This window comes from Gadus morhua, unplaced genomic scaffold (assembly GCF_902167405.1).
Source record: "Gadus morhua unplaced genomic scaffold, gadMor3.0, whole genome shotgun sequence".
Taxonomy (NCBI): domain Eukaryota; kingdom Metazoa; phylum Chordata; class Actinopteri; order Gadiformes; family Gadidae; genus Gadus; species Gadus morhua.
The window spans coordinates 70,293-90,281 of NW_021963966.1; the positions used below are offsets into that span (position 1 = coordinate 70,293).

General features: G+C 43.9%; 1 protein-coding gene across 2 annotated transcripts; it reads left to right on the forward strand.

The window, feature by feature from the left end:
• The first annotated feature begins 14,857 nt into the window (after window positions 1–14,857).
• LOC115538275 (uncharacterized) lies at window positions 14,858–19,937 on the forward strand. 2 transcript variants are annotated; one of them, XM_030349969.1, is made up of 3 exons: window positions 14,858–14,901; window positions 18,500–19,510; window positions 19,793–19,937. In XM_030349969.1, the coding sequence occupies exons 1-3, from the start codon at window positions 14,860–14,862 to the stop codon at window positions 19,865–19,867; spliced, it is 1,128 nt and encodes a 375-aa protein (XP_030205829.1). In that variant the 5' UTR covers window positions 14,858–14,859; the 3' UTR covers window positions 19,868–19,937. The 2 variants fall into 2 exon arrangements, with proteins under 2 accessions (XP_030205829.1, XP_030205828.1); XM_030349968.1 differs by lacking the exon at window positions 14,858–14,901 and having other exon boundaries at window positions 17,199–19,510.
• Window positions 19,938–19,989: the final 52 nt, after the last annotated feature.

The window sequence follows — 19,989 nt, forward strand, 5'->3', positions numbered from 1 at the left end:
GGGCGTGGCCTATGCCAAAAGATGCAGCAGACTCCAGTGAATATGTGTGTACAAGGTTTTGAATGTGGGAGGTTCGGTGTGGGAGTTATAGCCCCAAACGCGTCTTTCCTTGGTATAGCGCCACCTAGTGGCCGGCGTGTCTGGATTTTGTTATCTGAGTAGCGGTGCCGGACCTGGATCTAGTCATGCAATTGGCGTGTCGGCACCATTTACGGTTTGGGCTGTGGGCCCACTTTTAGCGCGGGAAGTATAATAATAAAAATCCTTACAAAAACAATAGGGATCCAACCTGTTGGCTTGGACCCCTAATAATAATAATAACTAGAACTGCAAGCAGTTATGCAGGGGTCCAAGAAGTGGGCATTTCGCCGGCACAACGCGACAAGAAATGTGCGTTTCGCCGGCACAACGCGAAGCAAGTATTCAAAACGCTACCGTGAACAACATGTGGATATAAAGGTTTTGACTGTGGGAGCTTCGGTGTGGGAGTTATATCCTAAAACGCGTTTTCAGAACATTGGCCAAATAGGAGATACACAATGTCGTCGTTTTTTGGCGCCGCCCTGTGGCGAAATTTTCCAAAGAATATTTTCCTTTGCCAAATAACTCCCGCCCACATTAATAATTCTTGGCCATATTTTTTATATAGACTCGGGTTTGCCCCTTGATGGTTTCCATTGAGTTTGAAGAACATTCCTCGGGCCAATTAGAAGATATACAATTTCGTCGTTTATTGCGCCCCCTAATGGCAATATATTCCGATATTTTTATTGAACGCCATTAAGGGTAGCACCGACATGTGTGTAAAATTTGGACTTGATCCGATGTCTAATTTTGGTATTTTTCTGGATTTTTGATTTTCAACGTAAAACGTAGCTAATAAACAAATATTCAAAATGCTACCGTTTCGTAATCGAAGGTCGGATCAAAAAGTGTTTGAGTTTTTCTTTTCGTGTGCGTCTGAAGATGTCGTGTGCAAAGTTTGGTGTTGATTGGTCGAGAAATGTGGGAGGAGAAGGGAAAAAACAGTTTTGCGGTTTTCGGGATTTTGCGAAAAAAAATTCTAGACGCAAATGGGCGTGGCCTATGCCAAAAGATGCAGCAGACTCCAGTGAATATGTGCGTACAAGTTTTTGACTGTGGGAGGTTCGGTGTGGGAGTTATAGCCCCAAACGCGTATTCCTTGGTATAGCGCCACCTAGTGGCCGGCGTGTCTGGATTTTGTCGTCTGCGTAGTGTTCACGGACCTGGATCTAGTCATGCAATTCGCGTGTCCGCACCATTTACGGTTTGGGGTGTGGGCACACTTTTAGTGCTGGAATAATAATAATAATAATAATCCTTACAAAAACAATAGGGATCCAACCTGTTGGCTTGGACCCCTAACTAGAACTGCAAGCAGTTATGCAGGGGTCCAAGAAGTGTGCATTTCGCCGGCACAACGCGACAAGAAATGTGCGTTTCGCCGGCACAACGCGAAGCATGTGTTCAAAACGCTACCCTGAACCTGTGGATATAAAGGTTTTGACTGTGGGAGCTTCGGTGTGGGAGTTATAGCCTAAAACGCGTTTTCAGAACATTGGCCAAATAGGAGATAGACAATGTGGTGGTTTTTTGGCGCCGCCCTGTGGCGAAGTTTTCCAAAGACAATTTTCCTTTGCCAAATAACTCCCGCCCACATTAATATTTCTTGGCCATATTTTCTATATAGACTCGGGATTGCCCCTTGATGGTTTCCCTCGGGTTTGAAGAACATTCCTCTGGCCAATTAGAAGATATACAATTTCCTCGTTTATTGCGCCCCCTAATGGCGAAATTTTCCGAAATTTTTATCGAACGACAGTATGGTTAGCACCAACATGTGTGTAAAATGTGGACTCGATCCGATGTCTCATTTTGGATTTCTTTGGATTTTTGCTATTCCACGTCTAATTTAGCTAATAAACCAATATTCAAAACGCTACCGTTTCGTCGTCGAAGGTCGGATCAAGAAAGTCTTTCGTGCATTCTTTGCGTGTGTGTCTGAAGATGTCGTGTGCAAAGATTGGTGTCGATTGGTCTAGAAATGTGGGAGGAGTAGGGAAAAAACAGTTTTGCGGTTTTCGCGATTTTGCGAAAAAAAATTCTAGACGCAAATGGGCGTGGCCTATGCCAAAAGATGCAGCAGACTCCAGTGAATATGTGCGTACAAGTTTTTGACTGCGGGAGGTTCGGTGTGGGAGTTATAGCCCCAAACGCGTCTTTCCTTGGTATAGCGCCACCTAGTGGCCGGCGTGTCTGGATTTTGTCGTCTGCATAGAACTCAGGGACCTGGATCTAGTCATGCAATTGGCGTGTCGTCACCATTTACGGTTTGGGCTGTGGGCCCACTTCTAGGGGGGAATAATAATAATAATAATAATAAAAAAAATCCTTACAAAAACAATAGGGATCCAACCTGTTGGCTTGGACCCCTAACTACAACATGTTAAATACAACTAGAACCTCAACTAGAACTGCAAGCAGTTATGCAGGGGTCCAAGAAGTGTGCATTTCGCCGGCACAACGCGAAGCATGTGTTCGAAACTGAGAAACGGCGTATGCCAAAAGATGCAGCTGACTCCAGTGAATCTGTGGATACAAAGGTTTTGACTGTGGGAGGTTCGGTGTGGGAGTTTTAGCCCAAAACGCGTTTTCAGAACATTCCATTGGCGATTAGGAGATGTATTATTTCGTCGTTTTTTTGCGCCCTCTTGTGGCGAAATTTTGCAAAGACAATTTTCCTTTTCCAAATAACTCCCGCCCACATTAATAATTCTTGACCATAATTTTTATATAGACTCGGGTTTGCCCCGTGATGGTTCCCTCATAGTTTGAAGAACATTCCTTTGGCCAATTAGAAGATATACAATTTCCTCGTTTATGGCGCCCCCTAATGGCGACATTTTCCGAAATTTTTATCGTACGACATTAAGGTTAGCACCAACATGTGTGTAAAATTTGGACTCGTTCCGATGTCTAATTTTGGATTTCTTTGGATTTTTGATTTTCCACGTCAAATTTAGCTCATAAACCAATATTCAAAACGCTACCGTTTCGTCGTCGAAGGTCGGATCAAAAAAGTGTTCTAGCATTCTTTGCGTGTGCGTCTGAAGATGCCGTGTGCAAAGTTTGGTGTCGATTGGTCAAGAAATGTGGGAGGAGTAGGGAAAAAACTGTTTTGCGGTTTTCGCGATTTTGCGAAAAAAAATTCTAGACGCAAATGGGCGTGGCCTATGCCAAAAGATGCAGCAGACTCCAGTGAATATGTGCGTACAAGTTTTTGACTGTGGGAGGTTCGGTGTGGGAGTTATAGCCCCAAACGCGTATTCCTTGGTATAGCGCCACCTAGTGGCCGGCATGTCTGGATTTTGTCGTCTGCGTAGTCCCCACGGATCTGGATCTAATCATGCAATTGGCGTGTCGGCACCATTTACGGTTTGGGCTGTGGGCACAGTTTCAGGGAGGTAAGTATAACTAGAACTGCAAGCAGTTATGCAGGGGTCCAAGAAGTGTGCATTTCGCCGGCACAACGCGACAAGAAATGTGCGTTTCGCCGGCACAACGCGAAGCATGTGTTCAAAACGCTACCCTGAACCTGTGGATACAAAGGATTTGACTGTGGTAGGAGTAGCGAGAAGTCAGTGTAGCGTTTTCGCGGCGAAATTTTGTAGACGATATACAATTTCCTCGTTTATTGCGCCCCCTAATGGCGAATTTTTCCGAATTTTTTATCGAACGACGTTAAGGTTAACACCAACATGTGTGTAAAATTTGGACTCGATCCGATGTCTAATTTTGGATTTCATTGGATTTTTGATATTCCACGTCTAATTTAGCTAATAAACCAATATTCAAAACGCTACCGTTTCGTCGTCGAAGGTCGGATCAAAAACGTGTTATTATTTAAATTGTTGTGTGCGTCTAAAGATGTCGTGTGCAAAGTTTGGTGTCAATTGGTGAAGATATGTGGGAGGAGTAGCGAAAAAACAGTTTTGCGGTTTTCGCGATTTTGCGAAAAAAAATTATAGACGCAAATGGGCGTGGCCTAGGCCAAAAGATGCGCCAGACTCCAGTGCATCTGTGTGTACAAATTTTTGGACTCTGGGAGGTTCGGTGTGGGAGTTATAGCCGCAAACGCGTATTCCTTGGTATAGCGCCACCTAGTGGCCGGCGTGTCTGGATTTTGTTATCTGAGTAGCGGTGCCGGACCTGGATCTAGTCATGCAATTGGCATGTCGGCACCATTTACGGTTTGGGCTGTGGTTCCACTTTCAAGGGGAGGTAGTATAATAATAATAAAAATCCTTACAAAAACAATAGGGATCCAACCTGTTGGCTTGGACCCCTAATAATAACTAGAACTGCAAGCAGTTATGCAGGGGTCCAAGAAGTGTGCATTTCGCCGGCACAACGCGACAAGAAATGTGCGTTTCGCCGGCACAACGCGAAGCAAGTGTTCAAAACGCTACCGTGAACAACATGTGGATGTAAAGGTTTTGACTGTGGGAGCTTCGGTGTGGGAGTTATAGCCTAAAACGCGTTTTCAAACGCGTAGTTAAGGGTGGCGCTAACATGTGTGTTAAATTTGGACTCGATCCGATGTCTAATTTTGGATTTTTTTGGATTTTTAATTTTCCACGTCTAATTTAGATCATAAACCAATATTCAAAACGCTACCGTTTCGTCGTCGAAGGTCGGATCAAAAAACTGTCTCACGATTCCTTTGCGTGTGCGTCTGAAGATTTCGTGTGCAAAGTTTGGTGTCGATTGGTCAAGAAATGTGGGAGGAGTAGGGAAAAAACAGTTTTGCGGTTTTCGCGATTTTGCGAAAAAAAATTGCGGACGCAAATGGGCGTGGCCTATGCCAAAAGATGCATCAGACTCCAGTGAATCTGTGTGTACAAGGTTTTGAATGTGGGAGGTTCGGTGTGGGAGTTATAGCCCCAAACGCGTATTCCTTGGTATAGCGCCACCTAGTGGCCGGCATGTCTGGATTTTGTCGTCTGCTTAGTCCGAACAGATCTGGACCTAGTCATGCAATTTGCGTGTCGGCACCATTTACGGTTTGGGGTGTGGGCCCACTTTTAGGGGGGTAAGAATAATAATAGGAACTAGAACTGCAAGCAGTTATGCAGGGGTCCAAGAAGTGTGCATTTCGCCGGCACAACGCGACAAGAAATGTGCGTTTCGCCGGCACAACGCGAAGCAAGTATTCAAAACGCTACCGTGAACAACATGTGGATATAAAGGTTTTGACTGTGGGAGCTTCGGTGTGGGAGTTATAGCCTAAAACGCGTTTTCAGAACATTCCATTGGCCAAATAGGAGATAGACAATGTCGTCGTTTTTTGGCGCCGCCCTGTGGCGAAATTTTCCAAAGACAATTTTCCTTTGCCAAATAACTCCCGCCCATATTAATAATTCTTGGCCATATTTTCTATATAGACTCGGGTTTGCCCCTTGATGGTTTCCCTTGAGTTTGAAGAACATTCCTTCGGCCAATTAGAAGATATACAATTTCCTCGTTTATTGCGCCCCCTAATGGCGAAATTTTCCGAAATTTGTATCGAACGTCATTTAGGTTAGCACCAACATGTGTGTAGAATTTGGACTCGATCCGATGTCTAATTTTGGATCTATTTGGATTTTTAATTTTCCACGTCTAATTTAGCTAATAAACAAATATTCAAAACTCTACCGTTTCGTCGTCGAAGGTCGGATCAAAAAACTGTCAGAGGGTTTCTTTGCGTGTGCGTCTGAAGATGCCGTGTGCAAAGTTTGGTGTTGATTGGTTAAGAAATGTGGGAGGAGTAGCGAAAATACAGTTTTGCGGTTTTCGCGATTTAGCGAAAAAAAATTCTAGACGCAAATGGGCGTGGCCTAGGCCAAAAGATGCAGCAGACTCCAGTGCATCTGTGTGTACAAGTTTTTGGACTCTGGGAGGTTCGGTGTGGGAGTTATACCCCCAAACGCGTATTCCTTGGTATAGCGCCACCTAGTGGCCGGCATGTCTGGATTTGGTCGTCTGCATAGTCTTCACGTACCTGGATCTAGTCATGTAATTGGCGTGTCGTCACCATTTACGGTTTGGGCTGTAGTACCACTTTCTTGGTAGGAAGTATAAGAATAATAATCCTTACAAAAACAATAGGGATCCAACCTGTTGGCTTGGACCCCTAATAATCCTTACAAAAACAATAGGGATCCAACCTGTTGGCTTGGACCCCTAATAATAATAATAATAATAATAATAATCCTTACAAAAACAATAGGGATCCAACCTGTTGGCTTGGACCCCTAATAATCCTTACAAAAACAATAGGGATCCAACCTGTTGGCTTGGACCCCTAATAATAGGAATAATCCTTACAAAAACAATAGGGATCCAACCTGTTGGCTTGGACCCCTAAAAAATCCTTACAAAAACAATAGGGATCCAACCTGTTGGCTTGGACCCCTAACTAGAACTGCAAGCAGTTATGCAGGGGTCCAAGAAGTGTGCATTTCGCCGGCACAACGCGACAAGAAATGTGCGTTTCACCGGCAGAACGCGAAGCAAGTATTCAAAACACTACCGTGAACAACATGTGGATATAAAGGTTTTGACTGTGGGAGGTTCGGTGTGGGAGTTATAGCCCAAAACGCGTTTTCAGAACATTCCATTGGCGATTAGGAGATGTATTATTTCGTCGTTTTTTTGCGCCCTCTTGTGGCGAAATTTTGCAAAGACAATTTTCCTTTTCCAAATAACTCCCGCCCACATTAATAATTCTTGACCATAATTTTTATATAGACTCGGGTTTGCCCCTTGATGGTTCCCTCATAGTTTGAAGAACATTCCTTTGGCCAATTAGAAGATATACAATTTCAACATTTATGGCGCCCCCTAATGGCGACATTTTCCGAAATTTTTATCGTACGACATTAAGGTTAGCACCAACATGTGTGTAAAATGTGGACTCGTTCCGATGTCTAATTTTGGATTTCTTTGGATTTTTGATTTTCCACGTCTAATTTAGCTCATAAACCAATATTCAAAACGCTACCGTTTCGTCGTCGAAGGTTGGATCAAAAAAGTGTTCCAGCGTTCTTTGCGTGTGCGTCTGAAGATGCCGTGTGCAAAGTTTGGTGTCGATTGGTCAAGAAATGTGGGAGGAGTAGGGAAAAAACTGTTTTGCGGTTTTCACGATTTTGCGAAAAAAAATTCTAGACGCAAATGGGCGTGGCCTATGCCAAAAGATGCAGCAGACTCCAGTGAATATGTGCGTACAAGTTTTTGACTGTGGGAGGTTCGGTGTGGGAGTTATAGCCCCAAACGCGTATTCCTTGGTATAGCGCCACCTAGTGGCCGGCATGTCTGGATTTTGTCGTCTGCGTAGTCCGAAGAGATCTGGATCTAGTCATGCAATTCGCGCGTCGGCACCATTTACGGTTTGGGGTGTGGGCATAGTTTCAGGGGGGTAAGTATAATAATAACTAGAACTGCAAGCAGTTATGCAGGGGTCCAAGAAGTGTGCATTTCGCCGGCACAACGCGACAAGAAATGTGCATTTCGCCGGCACAACGCGAAGCAAGTATTCAAATCGCTACCGTGAACAACATGTGGATATAAAGGTTTTGACTGTGGGAGCTTCGGTGTGGGAGTTATAGCCCAAAACGCGTTTTCAGAACATTCCATTGGCCAAATAGGAGATAGACAATGTCGTTGTTTTTTGGCGCCGCCCTGTGGCGAAATTTTTAATTTTCCAAAGACAATTTCCCTTTGCCAAATAACTCCCGCCCACATTTATAATTCTTGGCCATATTTTCTATATAGACTCGGGTTTGCCCCTTGATGGTTTCCCTTGAGTTTGAAGAACATTCCTTTGGCCAATTAGAAGATATACAATTTCCTCGTTTATAGCGCCCCCTTAGGGCGTAATTTTCCGAATTTTTATTCGAACGTAGTTAAGGGTGGCGCTAACATGTGTGTTAAATTTGGACTCGATCCGATGTCTAATTTTGGATTTTTTTGGATTTTTAATTTTCCACGTCTAATTTAGATCATAAACCAATATTCAAAACGCTACCGTTTCGTCGTCGAAGGTCGGATCAAAAAACTGTCTCACGATTCCTTTGCGTGTGCGTCTGAAGATTTCGTGTGCAAAGTTTGGTGTCGATTGGTCAAGAAATGTGGGAGGAGTAGGGAAAAAACAGTTTTGCGGTTTTCGCGATTTTGCGAAAAAAAATTGCGGACGCAAATGGGCGTGGCCTATGCCAAAAGATGCATCAGACTCCAGTGAATCTGTGTGTACAAGGTTTTGAATGTGGGAGGTTCGGTGTGGGAGTTATAGCCCCAAACGCGTATTCCTTGGTATAGCGCCACCTAGTGGCCGGCATGTCTGGATTTTGTCGTCTGCTTAGTCCGAACAGATCTGGACCTAGTCATGCAATTTGCGTGTCGGCACCATTTACAGTTTGGGGTGTGGGCCCACTTTTAGGGGGGTAAGAATAATAATAAGAAAAATCCTTACAAAAGCAATAGGGATCCAACCTGTTGGCTTGGACCCCTAACTAGAACTGCAAGCAGTTATGCAGGGGTCCAAGAAGTGTGCATTTCGCCGGCACAACGCGACAAGAAATGTGCGTTTCACCGGCAGAACGCGAAGCAAGTATTCAAAACGCTACCGTGAACAACATGTGGATATAAAGGTTTTGACTGTGGGAGGTTCGGTGTGGGATTTATAGCCCAAAACGCGTTTTCAGAACATTCCATTGGCGATTAGGAGATGTATTATTTCGTCGTTTTTTTGCGCCCTCTTGTGGCGAAATTTTGCAAAGACAATTTTCCTTTTCCAAATAACTCCCGCCCACATTAATAATTCTTGACCATAATTTTTATATAGACTCGGGTTTGCCCCTTGATGGTTCCCTCATAGTTTGAAGAACATTCCTTTGGCCAATTAGAAGATATACAATTTCCTCGTTTATGGCGCCCCCTAATGGCGACATTTTCCGAATTTTTTATCGTACGACATTAAGGTTAGCACCAACATGTTTGTAAAATTTGGACTCGTTCCGATGTCTAATTTTGGATTTCTTTGGATTTTTGATTTTCCACGTCTAATTTAGCTCATAAACCAATATTCAAAACGCTACCGTTTCGTCGTCGAAGGTCGGATCAAAAAAGTGTTCCAGCATTCTTTGCGTGTGCGTCTGAAGATGCCGTGTGCAAAGTTTGGTGTCGATTGGTCAAGAAATGTGGGAGGAGTAGGGAAAAAAGAGTTTTGCGGTTTTCGCGATTTTGCGAAAAAAAATTATAGACGCAAATGGGCGTGGCCTATGCCAAAAGATGCAGCAGACTCCAGTGAATATGTGCGTACAAGTTTTTGACTGTGGGAGGTTCGGTGTGGGAGTTATAGCCCCAAACGCGTATTCCTTGGTATAGCGCCACCTAGTGGCCGGCATGCCTGGATTTTGTCGTCTGCATAGTCTTCAGGGACCTGGATCTATTCATGCAATTGGCGTGTCGGCACCATTTACGGTCTGGGCTGTGGTACCACTTCTAGTTGGGAATAATAATAATAATAAAAATCCTTACAAAAACAATAGGGATCCAACCTGTTGGCTTGGACCCCTAACTAGAACTGCAAGCAGTTATGCAGGGGTCCAAGAAGTGTGCATTTCGCCGGCACAACGCGACAAGAAATGTGCGTTTCGCCGGCACAACGCGAAGCAAGTATTCAAAACGCTACCGTGAACAACATGTGGATATAAAGGTTTTGACTGTGGGAGCTTCGGTGTGGGAGTTATAGCCTGAAACGCGTTTTCAGAACATTCCATTGGCCAAATAGGAGATAGACAATGTCGTCGTTTTTTTGCACCCCCTTGTGGCGAATTTTTCCAAAGACAATTTTCATTTTCCAAATAACTCCCGCCCACATTAATAATTCTTGGCCATATTGTCTATATAGACTAGGGATTGCCCCTTGATGGTTTCCCTCGAGTTTGAAGAACATTCCTCTGGCAAATGAGAAGATATACAATTTCCTCGTTTATTGCGCCCCCTTATGGCGAAAATTTCCGATTTTTTTATCGAACGCCATTAAGTGGAGCATCGACATGTCTCAAAAATTTGGACTTGATCCGATGTCTAATTTTGGTATTTTTGGGATTTTTGATTTTCCACGTCTAATTTAGCTTATAAACAAATATTCAAAACTCTACCGTTTCGTCGTCGAAAGTCGGATCAAAAAACTGTCTGAGGGTTTCTTTGCGTGTGCGTCTGAAGATGCCGTGTGCAAAGTTTGGTGTTGATTGGTCGAGAAATGTGGGAGGGATAGCGAAAATACAGTTTTGCGGTTTTCGCGATTTTGCGAAAAAAAATTAATGACGCAAATGGGCGTGGCCTATGCCAAAAGATGCAGCAGACTCCAGTGAATAAGTGGGTACAAGTTTTTGACTGTGGGAGGTTCGGTGTGGGAGCTATAGCCCCAAACGTGTTTCTCCTTGGTATAGCGCCACCTAGAGGCCGGCATGTCTGGATTTGGTTATCTGAGTAGCGGTGCCGGACCTGGTTCTAGTCATGTAATTGGCGCGTGTGCACCATTTACGGTTTGGGCTGTGGACCGACTTTCAAGGCGGGAAGTATAACTAGAACTGCAAGCAGTTATGCAGGGGTCCAAGAAGTGTGCATTTCGCCGGCACAACGCGACAAGAAATGTGCGTTTCGCCGGCACAACGCGAAGCATGTGTTCAAAACGCTACCCTGAACCTGTGGATACAAAGGATTTGACTGTGGTAGGAGTAGCGAGAAGTCAGTGTAGCGTTTTCGCGGCGAAATTTTGTAGACGATATACAATTTCCTCGTTTATTGCGCCCCCTAATGGCGAATTTTTCCGAAGTTTTTATCGAACGACGTTAAGGTTAACATCAAGATGTGTGTAAAATTTGGACTCGATCCGATGTCTAATTTTGGATTTCTTTGGATTTTTGATATTCCACGTCTAATTTAGCTAATAAACCAATATTCAAAACGCTACCGTTTCGTCGTCAAAGGTCGCATCAAAAAAGTGTTTCATGCATTCTTTGCGTGTGCGTCTGAAGATGTCGTGTGCAAAGTTTGGTGTCGATTGGTCAAGAAATGTGGGAGGAGTAGGGAAAAAACTGTTTTGCGGTTTTCGCGATTTTGCGAAAAAAAATTGTAGACGCAAATGGGCGTGGCCTATGTCAAAAGATGCAGCAGACTCCAGTGAATATGTGGGTACAAGTTTTTGTCTGTGGGAGGTTCGGTGTGGGAGTTATAGCCCCAAACGCGTTTTCCCTTGGTATAGCGCCACCTAGTGGCCGGCGTATCTGGATTTGGTCGTCTGCTTAGAACTCAGGGACCTGGATCTAGTCATGCAATTGGCGTGTCGGCACCATTTACGGTTTGGGCTGTGGACCCACTTCTAGGGGGGAATAATAATAAACACTACAAAAACAATAGGGATCCAACCTGTTGGCTTGGACCCCTAATAACTAGAACTGCAAGCAGTTATGCAGGGGTCCAAGAAGTGTGCATTTCGCCGGCACAACGCGACAAGAAATGTGCGTTTCGCCGGCACAACGCGAAGCATGTGTTCAAAACGCTACCCTGAACCTGTGGATACAAAGGATTTGACTGTGGTAGGAGTAGCGAGAAGTCAGTGTAGCGTTTTCGCGGCGAAATTTTGTAGAAGATATACAATTTCCTCGTTTATTGCGCCCCCTAATGGCGAAATTTTCCGAAATTTTTATCGTACGACATTAAGGTTAGCACCAACATGTGTGCACAATTTGGACTCGTTCCGATGTCTAATTTTGGATTTCTTTGGATTTTTGATTTTCCGCGTCTAATTTAGCTCATAAACCAATATTCAAAACGCTACCGTTTCGTCGTCAAAGGTCGCATCAAAAAAGTGTTTCATGCATTCTTTGCGTGTGCGTCTGAAGATGTCGTGTGCAAAGTTTGGTGTCGATTGGTCAAGAAATGTGGGAGGAGTAGGGAAAAAACAGTTTTGCGGTTTTCGCGATTTTGCGAAAAATATTTCTAGACGCAAATGGGCGTGGCCTAGGCCAAAAGATGCAGCAGACTCCAGTGCATCTGTGTGTACAAGTTTTTGGACTCTGGGAGGTTCGGTGTGGGAGTTATAGCCCAAAACGCGTATTCCTTGGTATAGCGCCACCTAGTGGCCGGCATGTCTGGATTTTGTCGTCTGCGTAGTGTTCACGGACCTGGATCTAGTGATGCAATTGGCGCGTATGCACCATTTACGGTCTGGGCTGTGGTACCACTTCTAGCCGGGAATAATAATAAGAAAAATCCTTACAAAAACAATAGGGATCCAACCTGTTGGCTTGGACCCCTAATAAAAATCCTTACAAAAACAATAGGGATCCAACCTGTTGGCTTGGACCCCTAATAAGAAAAATCCTTACAAAAACAATAGGGATCCAACCTGTTGGCTTGGACCCCTAATAAGAAAAATCCTTACAAAAACAATAGGGATCCAACCTGTTGGCTTGGACCCCTAATAAGAAAAATCCTTACAAAAACAATAGGGATCCAACCTGTTGGCTTGGACCCCTAACTAATCTAACCTAACCTACGCAAATAATACTGTTGCGGCTCTCAGCATGTGCCAGAGCGTTCACAGTTACTATGGAAACCACCTAGCGTCGCAGCCCGTTGCAGCTCGTTGCAGCCAGTGTGAACTGCCCAGTTTTAGAACGTCGCAGCCCGTCTCGTTGCAAGGCGTTGCAAGGCGTTGCAAGGAGTTGCGAGTTGCAAGGCGTTGCAAGGTGAATCTTTGGTCTGAACTGGGCTTTAGCTGCTTGTTGACCAGGTGAGAGTCAATTCGTTTCCTTGAAGCTCTCCATGGCCCTGGAGGGGTCCTCTGCTCTCATTCTAAAGTGTATTTGGAGGGAAAATTGTCCATGTAATTTATCCTGGAATACAGTCACACCCTTTCAGCTATCTCTGCTGTTGACAAAGCGGTTATTGTGCGGTTGAGGTTTACCAGGTTCTCCACCAAGCAATCAACTGCCTCCCATCCAGGAACACCTCGTGAATCACTTCTGTTGTCCTGAAAAATGAGGAGCAACCAGTCACACATGCTGTTGTTAGTCAAATGATCTGAGGTGATGCGTCCAACAGAAAAGCTGCCCTCAGTAAGTACACTTCTGCCTCAACAGAGAGAAACAGTTCAGAGAAAATAGATAGTCAACTCATTGGTCAATAAGCATGCAACACAAAAATCCACATTGAGACTATTAACAATGAAACGGCTCGTATGTACACAGCATCTGAAAATCATTAACTCTTCCTGTCCAATGGAAATCATGCAATGGACAGATTACCTCAGATAATGATTCGGAAGAGGCACCATGGAGAAAAGCTTCTTATTGACTTGTCCCTAATCCACACAACACTGTGCAGGATTTGATCCTTATCGGGTAATATGTCACGCCGCGTCCTGCTACGCGGTCCAATACCTCCATCTAGTGGCTACTTGATGCCAGTGGTCCTTCTCCTGACACACCAGTCTCAGGCCCGGTTCTACGGGGGTGCATAAGCATGCATTGCACCCCCCCAAAAAATGTTTGCACCCTCAATTGAAAAAAAAAAAAGAAAAAAAAAAAAGATTTTTTCTTTTTATAAATATGATAAAAATAATAAAATACTTGCTCACAAAACAAATTGTAATGAAACTTGTGACAATTTCCATTAAATACCGTTGAGATATGAGCATCCAACATCACTCTGACTGTTCACCAAACTGACAAAATCACTCCGCATTTATGTATGGTGTTTTGTTTATATGTTGCTTGGCAACAGTCCGCTAAGTGGGGACATTTTTGTTGCCGGAAGCAATTTCATTCGTTTCTATGATTAAAAAAACAAACAAATCACAATCTATTGTCAATTATTATTATTAACAGTACATTTTACTAGTATAACTGTTGCATAAAGCAATATCACACTCGAGGTTTCAATGTTGTCGCTCTATATCAGCGCTGCTGTGATTGGCCGCCGGCCGGCATCGTGTGTCATGCCTGCGTCGTGTGTAAAATGCACGCACCCATATAGTATGGGTGTGTTCGAAACCGCGTACTTGCTTACTACTCCTACTAACTATGACGTCAAATTGAGTATGCAGAACGTAGTAAGCGAGTTTTAGGTAATAATAATAATAATAATACATTTAATTTAGAGGCGCCTTTCAAGACACCCAAGGTCACCTTACAGAGCATATAGTCATCATACATTATTTAAAAAAAAACAAGACATTGTGTAAAAATAAATAAACATAAGTCATAAGTTTTGCAACATAAGATCTGCAGTCTGTTGATGAGTTTGGTGGGGAGTCCGGTGAGGAGGGCGTTGCAGTAGTCTATGCGTGATGTGACAAATGAGTGAACTAGGATTTCAGTGCTGGATTGGGTCAGTGATGGGCGGAGTCTGGCGATGTTGCGGAGGTGGAAGAATGCAGTCCGGGTGATGTTGTGAATATGGGGTGCGAATGAGAGGGTGTTGTCCAGGATGACACCGAGGCTCTTGACTTTGGAGGAGAAGGGTACTGGGAATCCATCGATAATTATGAGTGGAGCTGGGGTGTGTTGTGATTTAGTGAGGGTGGATTTGAGTTTCAGGAAGTTCCTGCTCAACCAGCTCCGGATCTCTTCCAGGCACGTGATGAGGGAGGTGGGGGAACACCCAGACTTGTGGTTGCTTAGTTGAACAAATTGTTGACGGCCGGTGAGGTAGGATGTAAACCAGGAGAGTGCAGCACCAGTGATCCCAATACCAGCTAGGCGGTCCAGGAGCAGAGGGTGGGAGATGGTGTCGAATGCTGCGCTGAGATCGAGGAGGATGAGAATGGTGAGTAATCCAGAGTCGGCTGCAAGGAGGAGGTCGTTGGTGATTTTGACTAGGGCTGTTTCAGTGCTGTGTTTTGGACGGAAGCCAGATTGGAATGGTTCGTGGAGATTGTTAATGTCGAGGTGGGACTGTAGTTGTGCGGCAACCACCCTTTCAAGTGTTTTGGAGATGAAAGGGAGATTGGAGATGGGCCGGTAATGGTTAAGGTCAGATGGGTCAGCACCAGGTTTTTTCAGGATGGGAGTGATGGCAGCCAGCTTGAGAGTGAGGGGTACAGTACCAGTAGTGAGGGAGGAGTTAATTATGTTGGTGATCATGGGGGAGATGGACGGAAGACATGCTTTGACAAGGGAGGTGGGAAGAGGATCGAGCTGACAGGTGGTGGTTTTGGCTTTGCGGATGAGTTCTGAGACGGTCTGTTCTGTTACTAGGGTGAAGTCAGAGAGGGAGCTGATGAGAGGTTGGCCAGAGGTGATCATCCAGGGTGGGTCATCAGAGGGGGTGCGAGATGAGGCCAGTTGTTGGTGAATGGTGTTGATTTTAGAGCTGAAGAAGTCAAGGAACGCAGTGCATTGTGTGGTGGAAATATCTGGAGGGAGAGATTTAGGAGGCTGAAGTAAGTGGTTGACTGTTGAGAAGAGGACTCTGCTGTTGCCTGTACCAGTGTTGATGAGGTTGGAGTAGTATGAGGTTTTGGCAGTGGTGAGGGCATTCTTGTAGTGATGGAGGTGGTCCGAATACATTTGGCGGTGTACAGTGAGTTTTGTCTTATTGTAGAGTCGCTCCAGTCGACGACCAGTGGCTTTGAGCTGGCGCAGATGAGGAGTGAACCAGGGAGCAGTGTGGGTGAATGAGACTGAGCGGGTTTTCAGGGGGGCCAGGGTGGTGAGGGAGGAGGAGAGGCAGTTATTGTAGTGAGTCACCAGGTCAGTCAGGGAGGAAGCTGGGGTAGGGTTGGGGTAGGAGCTGATCATGATGGAGAGGTCTGTGGTGTTGATAAGTTTGATGTTTCTGAAGGAGATGGTCCGTTGTTCCTTGGTTTTGTGGAGTTGGGTATGAATGTCAAAAAGTACAGCTTTGTGGTCGGAGATGGGGAAATCAATGACATCAAGGTTAGTGGGAGTGATGTCAGTGCAGCAGATTAAATCCAGAATGTGACCTTTGTTATGAGTTGGGAGGTTGACATGTTGTGTGATGCCAAGACAGTCCAGAAGTGATGTGAAGGTAAGCGAGTAGTATCCGAATGTCTTCTACTTCCGGAAAGATTTTGAGTAAGCATCGCCAGCTTACTAGACGTACTCAACTGCCCCAGAATGCACTGCGTCTTTTCAAAAGAACAGTGGAAGCAATGGCGCTAAACGGGGAGCCGCAGCAGCAGTGCTTTTAATAATTGTTTAATAATTGTTTTTAACATATCACCGCAAATCCTTAGGTTGAAGATGTACTGTGACGTTAAATGTGACGTTTATATATTTATTTATAATATTTATTAACGGCGCCCGGCCGGTAGGTTATTGACACGTCATTTGATTCACGTCATCTGAGGTGGTTAAGTAAGGACGGTCTTCTGAACGTCGATTACTCAAATGGATTACTCAATCATTATTTAAGGATTCGAGAAGTAAGCCAAATATTTAGTTGGTAGTAAGCAGTAAGCAGTAAGCAAGTACGCGGTTTCGAACACACCCTATATCTATGGTGCGCACGGTAGTGACGTTGAACTTCTTCGGCAGCAACAGTTATATATCCGTTGGATATCCGTTGGTTATCCAATACATGTATTAAATGTTTTATGTTCATAAGAACCCATATTTCTTTTTATTGTATTTATTTACAATCGTGTTAACTTTAGTATTATACTGATTACTTTTTGTTCAAAGTTCAAAGTCTGAAAGGTTTCTTTCCTTGTTCAGCTAAAATCAGTTTTATTTTTAAGTGGCAATGTACAATTATTTGTTACGTCAAATATCCTGCCACAATTTATAAAAAATAAACGTTATTTTTGAATTGCAGTCACATGTTTTTTTTTTAGTGTAGAATTCTGTTCTTTTTTACACCTCACACATCACACATATCAAAAACCTATCTCATATTCAAAGCTATCTAAGATATCAATAAGCTAATGTTGCAGCTGAAATGTTCTCCACATCACAAGACATGATATGATACCATCTTTTAAGCACAGTAATTGTTTGTTGTCCCAACATGTCAGTAGAACTACGCAGAAGTCCTTGTTTATGGTAGGAAAGGCCTGTGTGTAAAAAAGCGAAGTCTGAACTGAAGCTGGGTAGCTGGTTTTAGCATAGTACTGGTGCACCCCCTGTAATCTCAGATGCACCCCAAGGCATTCTGTTCTGGAACCGGGCCTGCTTACATGTTCAAACAGCTTTATCGAGTCCTTCTCTTAGTCCGTGCTATGGGGTGAAAAAACGGTGTGCACTATCTGAAAAGCTGTGTTATTTTGATGTGACGTCTGGTTTCCCTCCTGATGTGCTACACGACCTTCTTGAGGGTGTTGTTCCCCTAGAGCTGGCATTGTCACTGAATGCGTTCATCAAGAACAAGTATTTTTCCTTGGTGGAATTCAATGACTTAATTGCTCAGTTCCCTTACAAGTGGACTGACCGAACAAATCGCCCACATTTGGTCACTGCTACTTTCGCTGCAAAAAGATCAGTAGGAGGGAATGCCCATGAAAATTGGTGCCTGCTGCGTCTTTTGGCTTTTTTGATTGGGTTGAGAGTACCTGAGAGTGATCCAGTATGGCAGGTGCTAATGGTTCTGAAGGACATAGTGGAGCTAGTCATGTCTCCAGCTCACACAGAGGAAAGTATCTGTTACTTGGACACCAAGATCGCCGAACACCGGCAAAGATTTCTGGATGTATTCCCCCAAAACAAACTAATTCCCAAACACCACTTCATTGAGCATTATCCTGAGCTCATAAGGGAATTTGGACCATTGTCTGCCTTGTGGACAATGCACTTCGAAGCGAAGCACAGCTTTTCAAAAAAAATTGTCCGACAGACTGGCTGTTTTAGGAACATACTGTTGTCCCTCGCCAAAAAACACCAACTCATGGTTGCACTGTGTCTCCATGAGAACAGTGCATTCAAACAATCTGTGTCTGTTACCAAAACATCACAAGTGTCATTAGATGTACTAAATGCGGCCATTAAAGACTTGGTGCTGCGCAAGTATCCAAACATCACAATGGTCCATGTCTCAAACAAGGTGGCCATCTCAGGTACAAGCTATGCGCCAGGAATGTTGCTGTGTTATGGTTTACCTGGAGGATGCCTGACTTTGCTGAAGTTTCTCAGATCATCTTGGTTTTGGATAGCATAGTCTTTGTTGTCAAACTACTAAATGGATGGTACAATGAGCACCTCAGGAGCTATGAGCTAGAGTACACAGGCAACTTCCAAATAATTGAGCCGAAATAACTACTTGATTTCTATGCCCTGGCTATGTACACTATTGCAGGACGACGAGTTGTTACCTTAAAACACCACATCAACAACCCCTTTTAAATATGCAATGGCATTTTTTTTTTTTAAGGATTTTCTCTTTTTCCTGTGTCTCCCTGCCTGCTCAGATGTCCACCCCAGCAAAGCTACGGATCTTTTTAGATGATCATACAGTGCACAAATTGCTTCTGCCATCAGGTATCCCCAGTAATCTACAGGATCTCAAGCTTGTCATCCAGAGCACATTCAGCACTCCAGATGGCTTTACTCTGATGTATCAAGATGTGGAGTTTGGGGGTCAGTTCTTCACATTGACGTCTATGGAAGATGTGCAAGACATGGGTACCCTGAAAGTTGTCCAAGTTGAAGCAGTCATTTTAAATCTCAGCGCTGTGGAAGAAGAAGATGACAACTTACCAGAATCAGACGTCATGTCATCCACATCTTTAGCATCCCAGGACACCGTTTTGCTTTCTTCATCATCTGATGAAAGTCCTGCATCATACCGTTCCCGACCATGGCCAAGACAGTTCGATATTTCACCATTTTCCTTTGAAATTCAGCTCTTGCTGGAGGCAGGAAACCGAGCTTACAACGCCAATGGAACTCTCTTAAACAACCCAAAAGTGACAAGAAGCGTTCTCGAGAAATTAGCTGAGATAATGTTTCAATACACAGCTTACCCAACAGGAATCCAAGTGATGCACGTATTTGAGGCCTTGGCTGAGAAGTATCCATGCCTCAAAGAGCCAGGCTCATTCAATGGCATGTATGGATGGCAACAAAGAATCAAGTATAAAATGGCCAATTATCGGGCAAAAGTAAGAGGGCTCCAAATTGCCTGTCCAGAGCTAGAGGTGAACTCTTCAAGAAAGATGACTTCCCGTCCCAAAGGCCTCAAAAGACCCAAAAAGGCTGAAGTAAATTATTTGCCGCCATTGCCACATGGAGAAACAAAAGAAACAATGGAAGAAGAGAGGGTGGTTCTACTCACAGAAGTGAAAAAGACCAACAACAACAAGATTATCAGTGAGAAAATGGAGAAGACCTTTCCATATCGGCGGTTGGAGGTTGTCAACCAGATGCCTGCTGTCCCAGATGTCATGGAGAGATGGCCTGCCCTTTTCTACGAATCTCAGGTAAACGTGAACGCTTGTGCCAAACTTTCATGGCAGTTAGTAGGTCATTAGATATTTTGAAGTAAAATCATTTGGAGGGTCTTAAATCCATTGATGTAGCTTTTAAATGTATATACACACAATTATATGAAATCAACTGGTACATAAATACAATAATAAGTAGAAGTTGAAATATGAGCTTGTAAAAACATTCACATAATATGTGCCATTTTAAAGCTTTTTCATTTCAATGTGTGTGCCTTTGTGTTGTGTGCTTTGTGTCTTTGTTTGTTTGTTTTTTAGGTGAAGGAGGAGTTCAAGAGGATCACAACTATCAACCTGGACCGAACCTTTTTGACTAAGATGGATTTCTACTAGGGCCCGACCGATTTATCGGCCTGCCGATTTAATCGGCCGATTATAGCCTTTTTGAAAATAATCGGCATCGGCCAAAAAGACGCTGATTACAACCGATTATTATTATTTAACTTTTTTAAATG